At 58.7% G+C, this 12,785-nt stretch overlaps 3 protein-coding genes across 8 annotated transcripts in view; 1 reads left to right on the forward strand and 2 right to left on the reverse strand.

Annotated features, from left to right (window-relative positions):
- IL18BP (interleukin 18 binding protein) overlaps window positions 1-981 on the reverse strand; it is a 2,835-nt gene extending 1,854 nt beyond the window's left edge. For both annotated transcript variants that reach the window (XM_085216529.1, XM_085216528.1), the window contains exon 1: window positions 90-981. In XM_085216529.1, the coding sequence (XP_085072655.1) occupies window positions 90-114 (25 nt within the window). In that variant the 5' untranslated portion in view covers window positions 115-981. The remainder of the gene's footprint in view (window positions 1-89) is intronic.
- RNF121 (ring finger protein 121) lies at window positions 963-9,108 on the reverse strand. 2 transcript variants are annotated; one of them, XM_010726608.3, is made up of 9 exons: window positions 8,972-9,108; window positions 6,203-6,240; window positions 5,459-5,600; window positions 5,045-5,199; window positions 4,672-4,779; window positions 4,126-4,246; window positions 2,728-2,861; window positions 1,799-1,900; window positions 963-1,294 (listed from the first exon to the last, which is right to left on the reverse strand). In XM_010726608.3, the coding sequence occupies exons 3-9, from the start codon at window positions 5,582-5,584 to the stop codon at window positions 1,174-1,176; spliced, it is 867 nt and encodes a 288-aa protein (XP_010724910.1). In that variant the 5' UTR covers window positions 5,585-5,600; window positions 6,203-6,240; window positions 8,972-9,108; the 3' UTR covers window positions 963-1,173. The 2 variants fall into 2 exon arrangements, with proteins under 2 accessions (XP_010724910.1, XP_010724909.1); XM_010726607.4 differs by lacking the exon at window positions 8,972-9,108 and adding an exon at window positions 8,854-8,967.
- A 20-nt stretch (window positions 9,109-9,128) lies between these two features.
- On the forward strand, window positions 9,129-12,572 carry XNDC1N (XRCC1 N-terminal domain containing 1, N-terminal like). 4 transcript variants are annotated; one of them, XM_085216520.1, is made up of 10 exons: window positions 9,129-9,268; window positions 9,874-9,950; window positions 10,070-10,208; window positions 10,398-10,553; window positions 10,643-10,788; window positions 10,878-10,957; window positions 11,163-11,368; window positions 11,555-11,636; window positions 11,785-11,906; window positions 12,000-12,572. In XM_085216520.1, exons 2-10 carry the CDS (start codon window positions 9,906-9,908, stop codon window positions 12,170-12,172), a joined length of 1,149 nt encoding a protein of 382 aa, XP_085072646.1. In that variant the 5' UTR covers window positions 9,129-9,268; window positions 9,874-9,905; the 3' UTR covers window positions 12,173-12,572. The 4 variants fall into 4 exon arrangements, with proteins under 4 accessions (XP_085072646.1, XP_085072643.1, XP_085072644.1 ...); XM_085216517.1 differs by lacking the exon at window positions 9,129-9,268 and adding an exon at window positions 9,319-9,341; XM_085216518.1 differs by lacking the exon at window positions 9,129-9,268 and adding an exon at window positions 9,319-9,341 and having other exon boundaries at window positions 10,646-10,788.
- The last annotated feature ends 213 nt before the right edge of the window (window positions 12,573-12,785 follow it).

The raw sequence follows: 12,785 nt of genomic DNA on the forward strand, positions 1-12,785 counted from the left end.
GCGGGTACAAACGGGGCTGAGCTCCGGGCTGCAGCCCCCCCGAACCCCCCCATACCCCAAACCCCATCCCCGGAACGCCGTGCCCGTACCGTCGGGGTGGGAGCACGGAGCCATCGTGCGGCAGCGCTCGGGACGGCGCCGTTTTATGGGCAGGGAGCTGTGAGTCACCGGCTTTGCCCTTCCTTCTCCCTTTCCCGTAAAGCGGGGATGTCCTCAGGCCCGTGACAGAGCCGGGAGCAGCGTCGATTCCCCCCCCCCGAGGATGACAGAGAGGGGAACCCCCGCTCCTTTTCCTCCTCCATTCAGCCCGACGCCTCCATCCAGCCCGACGCAGCGTTAATTAACGGAGAGGTCCCTGGAAACCCGCTGCTTTTGGAGACGTTTTATTACCGATTGATTTCTGACGGCACCGCAGCTGCCATCCCATCGGTTTCTCCCCCTAAAATGGGAACGATGGGGGGCAGGTGGGTCATCCCGGCACCCGTGTGACGCGGCCGCGTGGCTCAGAGTCACCAGCGTGCCACATCACCGACCACGAACCCGGGGCTTCCACGCACCGGGGGAAGCGGAGCAGAGCTCCTCGGCCCCACGGCTCCGTCCTTCCATCCACTGCTAAAGAGCAAACGATGTGTGGAGGTGCCCGTGGGTGTCCCCACGGCTCCGTGTACCCGCAGATCCCACTGGCCAAGGGCAGCACTCCCAGCACTGGGACACGTAGAAAAGACGGTGTACAAAAGGCAGCGGGCTGGGAATCGGCTCCTTCCTCCCCCCCCGCATCAAAGCCGGCTCCGTTTTGGGGCAGCTGTGTGTCTTTCCTCGGTGGGCTCTGCTTTTTCCAAGCACAGAATAGCTTGGAGATGAGCCCCAGTCCTTCAAAAGCTGCAGGATTGGGAGATCCAGCCCCGAGCGCAGCGCTGCGCGGCCTCCGGGACGATCCGTTCCATAGAAACGGCCATAGAAAGTTTCATTTTTGTGTGTCGTTTTTAAATACTCTCATTAAAAGAATCGTTTTTTAAAAACCAGTCCGGGTCCCACGATGGGAGGAGGGCTGAGTCCGTGCTGCTTCGTTCCCCTCCTTCGTTCCCAGGGGCGGCCGAACCCCTCCGTGTGGGGATGGACGGATGCGGCCGGCGCCGCGCTGTGCCCATGGTGGGGATGGGGAGCTGCCAGCCCTTATTCCAGGCCCAGGATGTAGTTGATGCCCTGCACCAGGCCGATGATAACGGGCTGCCAGGCCACCAGGTAGCGCAGCCAGTCCAGCAGCTGCCCATACATGACGTGAGGCCGTTCCCAGCTGCGTGGAAATGAGTGAAGGAAGCACGAATGCTGTCTTAAGTTGGTGGGTTTCATCTAAGCTCTGGGTCGGCAGGTAGGAAAACCGCCCAGCAATGCAACATGGATCTATTTCTCCTCACTGGAAGCACTCAAGGCCAGGCTGGATGGAGCTGTGAGCAATGGGAGGTGTCCCTGCCTACAGCAGGGGGTTGGGAGTGGGTGAGCTTCAAGGTCCCTTCCAACCCAAACCATTCAATCGTTCTATTTTGCACATGAAGCCACTCAGCTGTGCGGCCCGATGCTCTGACCTCAGCACCATCTGACATTAACACACAGCAGGGGCAGCAATTGGATGGCTGTTACAATCCCTTCCAACCCAACCCACTCTAGGACTCGAGGGTTCTGCGCTTCTTGACTTCTATGGCTGCTCCTATAGATGGGCTCCACAGCTCCAGGATCAGAGCGTACAGGGCTGGGAGCTGAACCCACTCTGCCAACCCAGCTGCTGCTGCACAAAGGATACGGGTTGCTGAACATCCTCTTGAGGTCCACCTTCTCTTTGCAGTACGGACACGTCTGCTTCTTCCCCACGATGCACCACCCACGGATGCAGAACTCGTGGAAGCTGGAGAGCAGCGTTAAGGGGAATCTCCTGGGAGGAACTGGCCCTGCACGCAGAGCCTTCCAGGCACAGAGGAAGGGGTTGAGGCTGCAGGAAGGGCTGCGAGATCCCTCTGAGCAGCCAGGGGAAGGCAGGAGCCAGCAGTGGGGCATGGGGAAACCTGTATGGGGAGAGGTCTGCAAGGCCAGACAGCACCTCTGCAAATCATGCATGCATCACACGTCCCAACTCCGCCAGCTCACCAGTTCCTTTAATGCTTCTCCTATGACCCTGTTGCTGAGTGCTGTCAGAGGGATTTGCCCAATGCAATCATAACCCTGAGAAGTCACAGGAGTGTGTGACACAGACATAACCAGAACCACACGGTCTGGGAAAGGCAAGGCTGGCTCCTCAGCCACAGGGCAGCCAACACAAACCCATTCAAGCAGTCCCACACCTCTACCCCACCTCCTCCAGCAGCCACAAGCTCAGCCCCACGGCTGTAAGCGCTCCCAAGCACCCTACAGCACTCCAAGGCACCTGAGCAGCTGGGAAAGCACCTGGCTGCAAACGACAGCACATTCCCATCTCCGCCCCTTGAGTCAGAGCCAGAAGAAAAAAAAAAAAAAAGAAAAAAAAAAAAAGAAAGCCAACTAATCAGCAGAGCTGAGCAAAGCCAAAGCCACTTCCACTTTCGGAACTGTCAGCACAGCTGCAGGTGGTGGAAAGTCCACGTGGGGCAGAGATGCTGTCCATTTCCATTTGCAACATCAGCAGAGCAGCCCAGGACGCCACCTTTTTTAATGGGGAAAGCTGCAAGGCTCCTAGAAGGTTGTGGAGGAGAAGGATACACGTGGTTGCAGGAGAGCCTGTAAGTGTTCTCAATGATCCCCTCCTCGTTGACGTCCACGAAGATCTGCTGGCCGCAGACGGCGCAGACGCTGTCGGAGAGGTGCTTGGTGGGCATCCCTGAAGCGCTGTAGAACTGAGCAAGGACAGAGCAAAGTGTTAGGGAGGGCTGGGGCAGCACCTGAGCTTTTGGGGCTGAAAAACCTTTCGACAGATCCATCTGGGAAAGGACTACAGCAGTTTCCCATCTGCCTGGAGCTGGGGAGCTCAGCACTGGGTGCAGTGCTCCAGATTTGGCCTCCTCGAGGCAGAGCAGAGGGGAGGAGAATCATCCTCATCTTGTTGGCCACATTCTATGCCATGCACCCCATGGTTCCATTGGCCTTCTTGGCCACCAGGACACACTGCTGCCTCGTGGTCAGCCAGTGGTCAACCGTTGGCCAACCAGGACATCATAGGCCTTCTTGGCTACCAGAACGCATTGCTGTATCATGGTCAACTGTTGGTCAACCTTTGGCCAGCCAGGACACCACTGGCCTTCTTGGCCACCAGGAAACACTGCTGCCTCATGGTCAGCCTGTGCTCAACTGTTGGCCAACGAAGACTCCATTGGCCTTCTTGGCCTTCTGGTCATACTGCTGCCTCATGGTCAACCGTTGGCCAACCAAGACACCGTTGGCCTTCTTGGCCACCAGGAAACATTGCTGCCTCATGGTCAGCCTGCAGCCAATCGTTGGCCAACCAGGACACCACTGGCCTTCTTGGCCACCAGGAAACACTGCTGCCTCATGGTCAGCCTGTGCTCAACTGTTGGCCAACAGACTCCATTGGCCTTCTTGGCCTTCTGGTCATACTGCTGCCTCATGGTCAGCCTGCAGCCAATCGTTGGCCAACCAGGATACCGTTGGTTTTCTTGACCACAAGGACACACCACTGCCTCATGGTCAACTGTTGGTCAACCTTTGGCCAGCCATGACACCGTTGGCCTTCTTGGCCATCAGGACCCCTGGGTCCTTCTCCACAGAAGATTGAGTTCTACAGACAGAACGTCCACCAAGCAAAGCAGTGAGCCTGGAGAGTAGGAGGAGAAAGATGCAAAGTTCTCAGAGCCCTAAAGAACTCTTGCAAAGGAGGAATGTGATTCACCCCACAGGTGCCCTCGTTCAGTTTTTGCTTTGTGTTGTATTTTAGGCCACCAGTGCAGGAACACAGGCCCTGTCCGCACCACAGTGGGTACAAGCTGCAGGGAATTGTGGCTACAAATAAAGAATTGATGCACCTAGGAGATGGTCCCAAAAACAGAACCACTTGTCAGAGATTTTAAAGGCTCAGGTGGATTTCCTTCCCATTCTGGGGAGGAAAAAGTCCCAGTCCCTGTTATCGGGGTGGCCCTCACTCACCCCAATGGTGGAAGCCATGTAGTCTGCACACATCTCTGCAAAGTCCCGTTCCAGGACCCCGTAGTAAAGACCATAGAAGAGGAGAGAGATGCCAAAGTCCATCGCGTCTTCTGGTTTGATTCTACAACAAATGACACCAAGAGCTGTGCTGCAGGGTTAGGGTTAGGCACATCCTCTCCAAATAAGCTCTCACTTAACAGTTCCACTTCCCTGCTGGCTGCTGCCAGGTCTGTTCATTAGTCAAGAAGAAATTAATCTCTCTGAAATGAAAGCTGGCTTGGGATAAGGCCCTTTGCTACCACCAGAGCTGGACTGGCTGCTTGCTGCAGGTTTACTGGAGAAGCAAAGAACATCTCACTGCTGCGTGGAACAGGAGGGAGCTGCCAGCAGCTGGAAGCACAGCTCCCCATCAGCATCTCACCACGACCCCATCAGTGGGGAAAGGACACCCCAAAAGTCTCTTTGTTCTCCTTCAGCAGTTGGCTTTGACTCGTTCCCTGTGGTTTGACACATCCCCCAGCACTCACACCCAAAAGATTCGCTCACCTGAATAATAAGTTGAGACCAAAGAGTGTAAACATCACAGCCATGTACCCCACGATTCCAGTGGCGTAGCTCATCTTGTATATTAGCAGAAACCACTTATAAACCAGCCTGCAAGAATTCAAAACAAGCTGCTGACCATTTCCCCCAAATGAACAGAACTGTTTTACTTTCCAAGTTAGGGATTTCAACAAAATGTGGCATCAGAGGTTGGAAATTTAATTCAAGCTACAGATCTGCCTCTGCCACGGCAGTTCACAGTCTTGGACTCCCAAAGCAAAAATTTAAGACTATGATTTGTGGCAGTGAAACCTGAAAGGACTCCTTGCAGCGCTCACCCTGGGGCTGAGCTTTCCCCAGAGCTGTGTACACTCACCTGGGTGTTGTTTGCACCAGGGGTTTCCGAGTGGCCCTGAAGGTGACAAAAGCTGTGACTGCTGAGAAGAGCACCCAGATGACCAGGAACCGCCACCAGTACAGTTTTATTGTGAAATACAGAGGCACCACCCACATCTGGAACAGGGTGACCATCTGCAAGAACAGAGGAGAGGCACGTTAGGGTGACTCACAGCACCTGGGGCTCTTGTGGAGGAGAACAGGAGGACAGGTTGGGTTTAAGTTTCACAGAGGATGCCAGGCATTGCCTGAAAACGTGGTAAGAAAGCCACGAGGTTCGTTTCCCTGCTCCAGGCGCAGCCCTGATCCCTTTCTGCATCTCCTCGAACGTGAAATCAGCTCCATCTCTGGCCTGGTATGAAAGCACTACATCAAACCTCTGGCTGACACTTACATTATAGGAGCGAGGGTGCCTCTGCTTCCACTGAACCAGCAGGAGCTGTGCCACCACCAGCGTGGCGATGAGGATGAGGACCATTTCGGCGTGCATGGCCTCGTGGCCACGGTGCTTGGCGTGCATCAGTGCGTGTTCCACCCTGCAGCAAGAGGGAGGAGGCAGATAAAGAGCAGGAGGGCACAGGGCAGGCGAAGGGCACGGCAGGGCTGCCTGCACCGCTGGAAAAAGGGAGAAGGGCAGCTCTGCAAGTTGCTCCACAGATCAGCCAGCCCACCCCAGCTGCAGCCCAGGCGACCCCAGCTCCGTGCAACCCGCGACAAGTGATGGCCACACAGTGGTTCTCTGCTGACACCTGTGGTTTCTTGCATGCAGTGCTGCCTGGCCACAAGCCAGGGAGAATGAGGGTGTGTAACAGCCCTGAATCCAAGGTCTTAAAGCCAAAAAGATGGTTCTGGTTAGGAAAAAAATCCCAATCCAACACGCTGAGGCCAATTCTCTGATCTTCAGGAACCGTCAAGAAGTTGATAATGAGAGCAGATGAGCCCCACTGGGCTTCTCAGCAAGTGTCTGCCTGAAGTTGGCTCGGCCAAGAGAGAAGGTGGGATAAGCAGTGAGCACTCTGAAGGTCCAACATTAGCACTGCCTTTTTAAAGAGGCTCCTGCTCCCCTCCAGCAAAAAGCACCACATGGGTGAAGGCTGAAGGCGTCCTCTGCGCTCTCAGCTCTGCTCCCAACACTCACCTCCATCTCTCTTCTGGGGACAGGTGTGAAAGGTCGACCTAAGGAGACAAAAAAAAACCCAACAGCAACGTTGGAGCAGCAATGGCAGTCTGAAGGGTTGGCTGCTTTGCCGTCCTTATTCCCCCAAACACGAGTGTGCTGTGCTGCAGGAGCTCCCACACTGCTGACAGAAACTCAATCCCTGCAGGTAGCAGCAAATGGCAAAGCTTTTCCCTGAGACCTCAGAGACGCTTCTGAAATACGAGGAGGAAACTTCTGAGCCCAGGATTTGGAAGGGGGGGGACCTCTGGCTCTGCCTTCCACCTTCCCCACAGGGCTTTCAACCTGTGCCTTAAAACCAAAGCGGTCTCCAGCACCAGGTCACCTCCCTGCACAGCTTTCTCAGCACTCAGACGGGTGTGAGAAGTCACAGCAAGGACTCTGCTATCAGGCTCCAGCACCACACGTACACAAGGGCACAGCTCCAACCTTTGTCCCCAGGGCTACAGCACACAGCTCCGGGCTCAGGTGCCACGCTTCCCTTCTGCTCCCTAATTGTCCTAATTGTCCCCAGACAGGAAAAGGCACAGCCCACAGCAAGATGCCAGCAGCAGCACCTCGTCCCCAAGCAACAGCCGCAGGAGATGTGGTCTCTGCAGGTGCAGGATGCAGATCTGTGAGATGCCAGAGCTCTCCTCTGAGCTTCCTGGCCTGCTGAAAGAGCAGCGGGTCAGTGCTCTGCCTCTAACAAGCTGTGCAACCTGCTGTCAGCAGAGCAATCACTCTCATGCTGTGGGTGCCCCATCCCTGGAGGCATTCAAGGCCAGGCTGGATGCGGCTCTGGGCAGCTTGGGCTGCTGGTTGGGGACCCTGCACGTAGCAGAGGGGTTGAAACTGGGTGAACACTGTGCTCCTTTGCAACCAAGGCCATTCTATGGTTCTATGAGAAGGAAACAGATGGAAACAAAATGCTCAGCTCAAGCTGGATCTGATGACCCTCGTGGGTCCCTTCCAATTTGGGATACTATAGGATGCTAACTCCTGCAAGCCAGAGGTTCTATGAAATCACAGCCTGTTACAGGCGTGTGTGGGCTCCTGACAGCCCCAATCCTGGCAAATCTCACCCCAAACTGACCCAGCACTCCAAAGGCTCCAACTCAACCTCCAAAGGATCCATTTCAGTGCTTGAAACAGAGTGAAAACACCAGCACCCGGCCAACGCTATGACCCTGTGCTGTGTGCAGCTGCTGGGACAGCGTGGGTAATACATCCTGGATATGGAGCTCTCCCCCCATTCTCTCCCCACACACAGCACTGTGGGCTCTGAAGGAAACTCCTGTGCTTTGTGTTCCCAAAGCCACCACAGAACCGATGTTCAGCTCAGGGAACCACCTCCCTTTGGGGAAGGGCCACAACCAGTGCTCCACACGCAGCAGCAGCACCGAAGAGCTTCAAGGCTGCAGGACAGGGCGAGCATCCAACTCTGCTAGGTGTAGGCAGGAATTTCCTTTCTGGGGAGCACAGATCAGGGAAAGCAACTCTGTGGAGAAGGACCTGAAGGCCAACAGGGTGACAACAAAGCAGCAGTGTGTTCCCCACGGCCAAGAGGGACAGCGATGTCCTGGTTGGCCAAGGGTTGACCATGAGGCAACGTGTTTCTTGGTGGCCAAGAAGGCCAATGGTGTCCTGGTTGGCCAATGACTGGCCAACACTTGACCACAGGCTGACCATGAGGCAGCGGTTCGTCACGGTGGCCATGCTGGGGGGATGCTGGGGGCCTGGAGCAGCTCCTGATGGGGACAAGCTGAGCGCCCCAGGGTTGAGCACCTGGAGGAGAGAAGGATGAGAGGGGATCTGATGGACGCTGGTCAGTATCTAAATGGCAGGAGTCAGGAGGATGGGGCTGGCTCTGCTCAGCAGCACTCAGTGTCTTCTGCCTTTGCACCAAACCACATTTCTCAGTGCCACATTCACATGGTTCATAAACACCCCCAGGGACAGAGCTGTCCCCATTGCCCTGGGCAGACTCTTGCAACTGCCTGGCCACTCATAGGAAGAAGAAGTTATCCAAAATACCCACCCGACCCTCCATGGCACAAGCTGAGGCCCTGTCCTCTCACCCTGTTGATCTGCTCAGCACACGGAGAACCCCCAGAGCCCAGTGCAGCCCAGCCCAAACGCCAGGGCCCAGTGTAGCCCAGCGCAGCCCCCAGAGCCCAGTGTAGCCCAGAGCCCAGTGCAGCCCAGCGCAGCCCCAGCCAGTGAGCCCAGCGTAGCGCCCAGCGCAGGCAGCCCCCGACCACAGCCCAGCGCAGCCCCCACAGCCCGGCGCAGCTTCCAACATCTGAGACCCTTCACACAAAGCCCCAATTTTCTGGGGAAACCCAAACCTCCCGCCCTCCCAAAGCACCTCTACCCGCGCCGTGCCCCCAGCAGCGCCCGTGGCACCGAGCACACAGGGGGGCACTGCCCTCTCCTCACAGCTCTCCGAAGGCTCCTTCGCTCTGCAGCCCCACACCTCGGCCCCAAGGTAACCCCGGAACCCCCACAGATCCCCCCAGGGCCACCCCACAGCCACTCGCCCTCAGCGTCCCCCTCAGTCCTCCCACCCCACGGGCCCCCATAGGCCCCATGACCCTCCCAGGCCCTCCCAGCCCCTTCTGGACCCCCACCTCCTCCGCCTCGCGCTCTCCTGGGCCGCCAACCTCCACCTCCAGCACGGCCGCCATCTTGCTGCCCCCCCCACCTCCCGCCAGCTCCTTCCGCCGCCTTCCTCCAATCACCGCCCACCTCGCCGGGCTTCCGTCCAATCGCTGCGCTCGGCGCTCGGCCGACGGCCAATCAGCAGTGAGAGGGGGCGGGACGGCTGTCAGAAGTGCCGCTTCGCGCTGTCAGAATCGGGGACCGTCGCTCATTTCCGCTCCCGGTGAGAGGCGCACGGCCGTGCCGGCAGCGCCTTGCTCTCACGTTTCTCCATAGAGAACGCATACGGCGGACGGTCCCTTCCCCGAGTGGTGGTGACGCGGCGCTGCCGGAGGACTCCACATCCCGTCGTGCACTGCGGCAGGGCGTGAGGGGAGGGCTTGGGTATGGGCGGAAACCGGAACCGGAAGCTGACAGTCGTGTCCAATGGGAGGGCCCGAGCGGAAACAGGAAGCGGGTGGGGAGTGGGATCGGTGGGGATGCCTGGGGCGGGGCCGGAACCGGAAATAAGTCGCGGGGTCAGAGGTTAAGGGTCAGGAGTCGTGTAGTTCAGGCGGGAGATTCAGGTGGGAGCGGTGCGAAGCGGCCTGGAGGGATCTGGGGGCGAAGGGGTCGTGTGTGGGGCTGGGGGCGTGCAGGGTATAGGATGCACGGCTGTGGGGCGCTGGGGGCTGAGTGGGGCTGGGGGTGGGATGGGGGAGATGTGGGGTGCGAATGGGGCTGGGGGCTGCATGTAGAACTGGGGTGTGTGGGGTGGGCGTTGAGGAGCTATGGGGTGTGAGGAGGGCTTGAGGTGGGAATGAGGGGTGTTTGGGGTGGAACGTGGCTGGGAGGTGGGACTGGGGGCTGAGTGGAGCTGTGGGGGGGGGCTGGAGGATGGAAATGGGGCACACTGAGTGTTGAACGGGGCTGGGAGGCAGCGGTAGGGCTGGGATCTCTGTGGTGCTGGGAGAGCACAGCTCCCACCCACCGCCGCTTTTCCCATCCAGCCCCACGAGCTGACCTCACAGGACGGTACCAGATGGCTCCGGTGAAGATCAGCCACATCGTGTCCTTCTCCTCCCAGGTCTGAGCCGCAGGGTGTTCTGTGTGGGGGGTGTGGAGCTCTCCGTGTGTCACTCCATCCCTGGATGCAGCCATGAGGGCGTGGAGCTGAGCAGCACTGTGCTGTTTCCCCTCCTGCAGGACCCCCGGTACCCAGTGGAGAACCTCCTGTCCACCGATGGCCACCGGCCCTGGCTCAGCTGCCCCCAGGAGCGCAGCCGGCAGCTGAGGGTGGAGCTGCAGCTGGAGAGAGCCGTCCCCATCGGCTACATCGACGTCGGTACAAGGATGCAGGGCTCAGGCTGTGGGGTGGGGATGAGCGTCCTTCTCTTGTGCCCTTTGCAGGGGCTGCAGTGAATGGTTGGTGCTCGTGGTGGGTAGGGATTGCACAGCAGATGTGCTCCAAGCCCTGGGAGGAGCAGTATGTGCTCCTCAAGCCCCGAATTTCATTCCCTGGGCTTTTATTCAGGGAACTGGGGCTGCGCCTTCCTGCAGATCGAGGTGGGTCGCTCCTCTTGGCCTCTTGACCGCCCCTATGTCACCCTGGTGCCCAGCGTCACGCTGATGACACCGGCCGACTCCAAGCTGGACCGCAACCGCTGCGGCGTCCGCATGTTTAAAGAAGGTAAAGTTGAACCCATTCTCTCCGAGAGGTCGAGCAGAGAGGTTTTGTGGGGCTGCCCCATAACCCTGTGCCCCCCAATGACCCCACAGCAGATTTCCTGGAGCTGGCAGCGGGACAGAAGTGGGACCGCCTGCGGCTCACCTGCAGCCAACCCTTCTGTCACCACGGGCAGTTCGGGCTCTGCTTCATCCGCGTGCGCACACCGCTGGACCCCGAGCTGTGCCACCCTGCAGCGGTAGGTTGATGTGGGAACGGGGCTCCTTTTCCAGCCCCACAACAGTGGGGAGCACGGAGCAGACGTTGGGATGTTGCCTGGTCCTGCAGGAGGACGCTGAGCTCACGGGCAGCTCCCAGCACTCCAGCCCTGCCTCCTTATGCCGGATTCCATCTGCAGAAGCGCGCCTGTGAGTTGTCCTGGCGCTGGGGTCGGTGTGTGGGGCTGAAGGATGGATGTGGGATGAGCCTGGGGGTCTGCTCTGCCTCACTCTAAGTCAGCATTTGCGGGGATCTGGGCTCTGAGTTCTCCGTGCCCACATTCCTCCCTGCATGGGAGATGTCCCCAGCCCTGGGGGGCACAGAGCAGTGGGGGCAACGACTCTCTGCCCCCAGGAGCTCACAGGAGGAGGAGCAGCTGAAGAGCAGCCTGCAGCAGCTGGAGCCCAGCGCTGCATCCCATGCCTGGAGCCCAGCACATCTCAGCCGCCCGGCACGCATGGTGCTGTCAGCAGCACAGAGCCGTGTCGTGAGACCTCCACCCCGAATTTGTGCCAGCCACCCGGGGAGCAGCACAGAGCAGGGACAGCCTGCAGCACGGGGTGAGTGAGGGCCTCAGCACTGTGCCTTCCCCGAGGTGCCCCGCTGAGAGCTCAGGTGAGGGGATCTGTGGATCTGGAGGGATCCTGGCTCTCCTGGCAGCCAGGGTTCAGCTGGGCAGGGTAGGACGTGCCTTGAGAAAACGGTGGCAGTGATGTATGAAGGGATCTCTTCTTGCTTTCCTGCAGGTGCAGCACTGGAAGTCCCAGCAGCCCCCAAGCACGCCCGCAAGCAGTCAGGCAGCAAGCAGAGAGCTCGCAGAGCTGTGGGAGGTAATGCGTTTCTGTGTCACTCTGCTTCTCCCACCCTCGCTCTGATTTTGCTGCTCTTTCAGAGCCGCTCCCTTCCCAATGTGTTTGGGATCCAGCAGCTCCCTCTCTTGCTTCCCTGCACATCCTCACCCCACAACCCCTCCACCCAGGTCCCCTCAGCCTCTCACCAGGAATCTTGGGCCAGGAAGGAGAGCAAGAACGCAGGGCCACAACACGAGCGGAGGGGAGAGCAGCAGTGGGGAGATGGCTGTGTGCCCTATTTGCTCAGGTGGGTGCTTGGAGAGGTGGGCACAAGCATGGAGCAGCGCTGGGGGCTCAGCCCCACGCTGTGGCACAACCCCCTCTCCCCCCATCCCCACAGGTTCCTTCAGCACAGCGCTGCTCCCCGCTCATGCCTCCCGCTGTGGCGAGGAAGACTCCGACCCCGAGGTGGAGCTGCTTTCCTCTGCCAGCAGCCCGGTGCTGTGCCCCATCTGCGGGCTGTACTTCAGCTCAGCAGAGGTGGAGCAGCACTGCAGCACCTGTGGGGAGTGATGGACCCCCCAACCCAGCAATGATCTGCAGAGAGAGACTCGGCCCCGCTGTGCTATGGGGCAGGGACTGGGCACGCTCTGGTTTGTGGTGTTCATTCATTCTGCCCCACGTGGCACGAGCTCACGACAGGCACAGCAGAGGAGGCAGCAGGGCCCACGGGGCTGAAGGAAGAAGCCACATTTCACACTGCTGAGCGGTGTGTATGGGAGCGGCAGCACTGGACCGGCGTGAGCATCTGACTGCAGGTGGGGGTGGTCACCTCCCTCCCAGTGACACAGTGTGGGGTGTAGGGAATGTGAGGCTGACGGTGGCCCCGTGTGCCAAGTTTTAGGGCAGGCAGCAGCTCCTGGAGCTGGGAGGTGCTGAGGGAGAGAAATAAAACAAAGGAGAGAAAAGAGAACTGCTGTGGGTGCTGCATTGCTTGGAGGAGATGGGGTGGGCACAAGGGGGAGGACTGGGAGGAGGAAGATAAGGCAAAGCATGGCACAAAGCCCACAGTAACGAATCAAGCTGCTCCTGGCCCCAGTGCTGGGGGCAATGCAGAATCACAGAAACGCCAAGGTTGGAAAAGACCTACAAGATCATCCAGTCCAACCATCACCACTAGTTTTCA

Source organism: Meleagris gallopavo, chromosome 1 (genome assembly GCF_905368555.1).
Source record: "Meleagris gallopavo chromosome 1, MGAL_WU_HG_1.1, whole genome shotgun sequence".
NCBI lineage: Eukaryota > Metazoa > Chordata > Aves > Galliformes > Phasianidae > Meleagris > Meleagris gallopavo.

Coding starts and splice junctions, on each gene's coding strand:
- RNF121 (XM_010726607.4), bottom strand. CDS start 8,910: ATGGCGGCCGTGCTGGAGGTGGAGGTTGGCGGCCCAGGAGAGCGCGAG. Junction 5,601..6,202: donor TCCCCAGAAGAGAGATGGAG/GTGAGTGTTGGG, acceptor CTCTTGCTGCAG/GGTGGAACACGCACTGATGC. Junction 1,901..2,727: donor AGGCTCTCCTGCAACCACGT/GTATCCTTCTCC, acceptor GCTGCTCTCCAG/CTTCCACGAGTTCTGCATCC.
- XNDC1N (XM_085216520.1), top strand. CDS start 9,906: ATGGCTCCGGTGAAGATCAGCCACATCGTGTCCTTCTCCTCCCAG. Junction 9,951..10,069: donor TCGTGTCCTTCTCCTCCCAG/GTCTGAGCCGCA, acceptor CCCCTCCTGCAG/GACCCCCGGTACCCAGTGGA. Junction 10,958..11,162: donor CCATCTGCAGAAGCGCGCCT/GTGAGTTGTCCT, acceptor CTCTGCCCCCAG/GAGCTCACAGGAGGAGGAGC.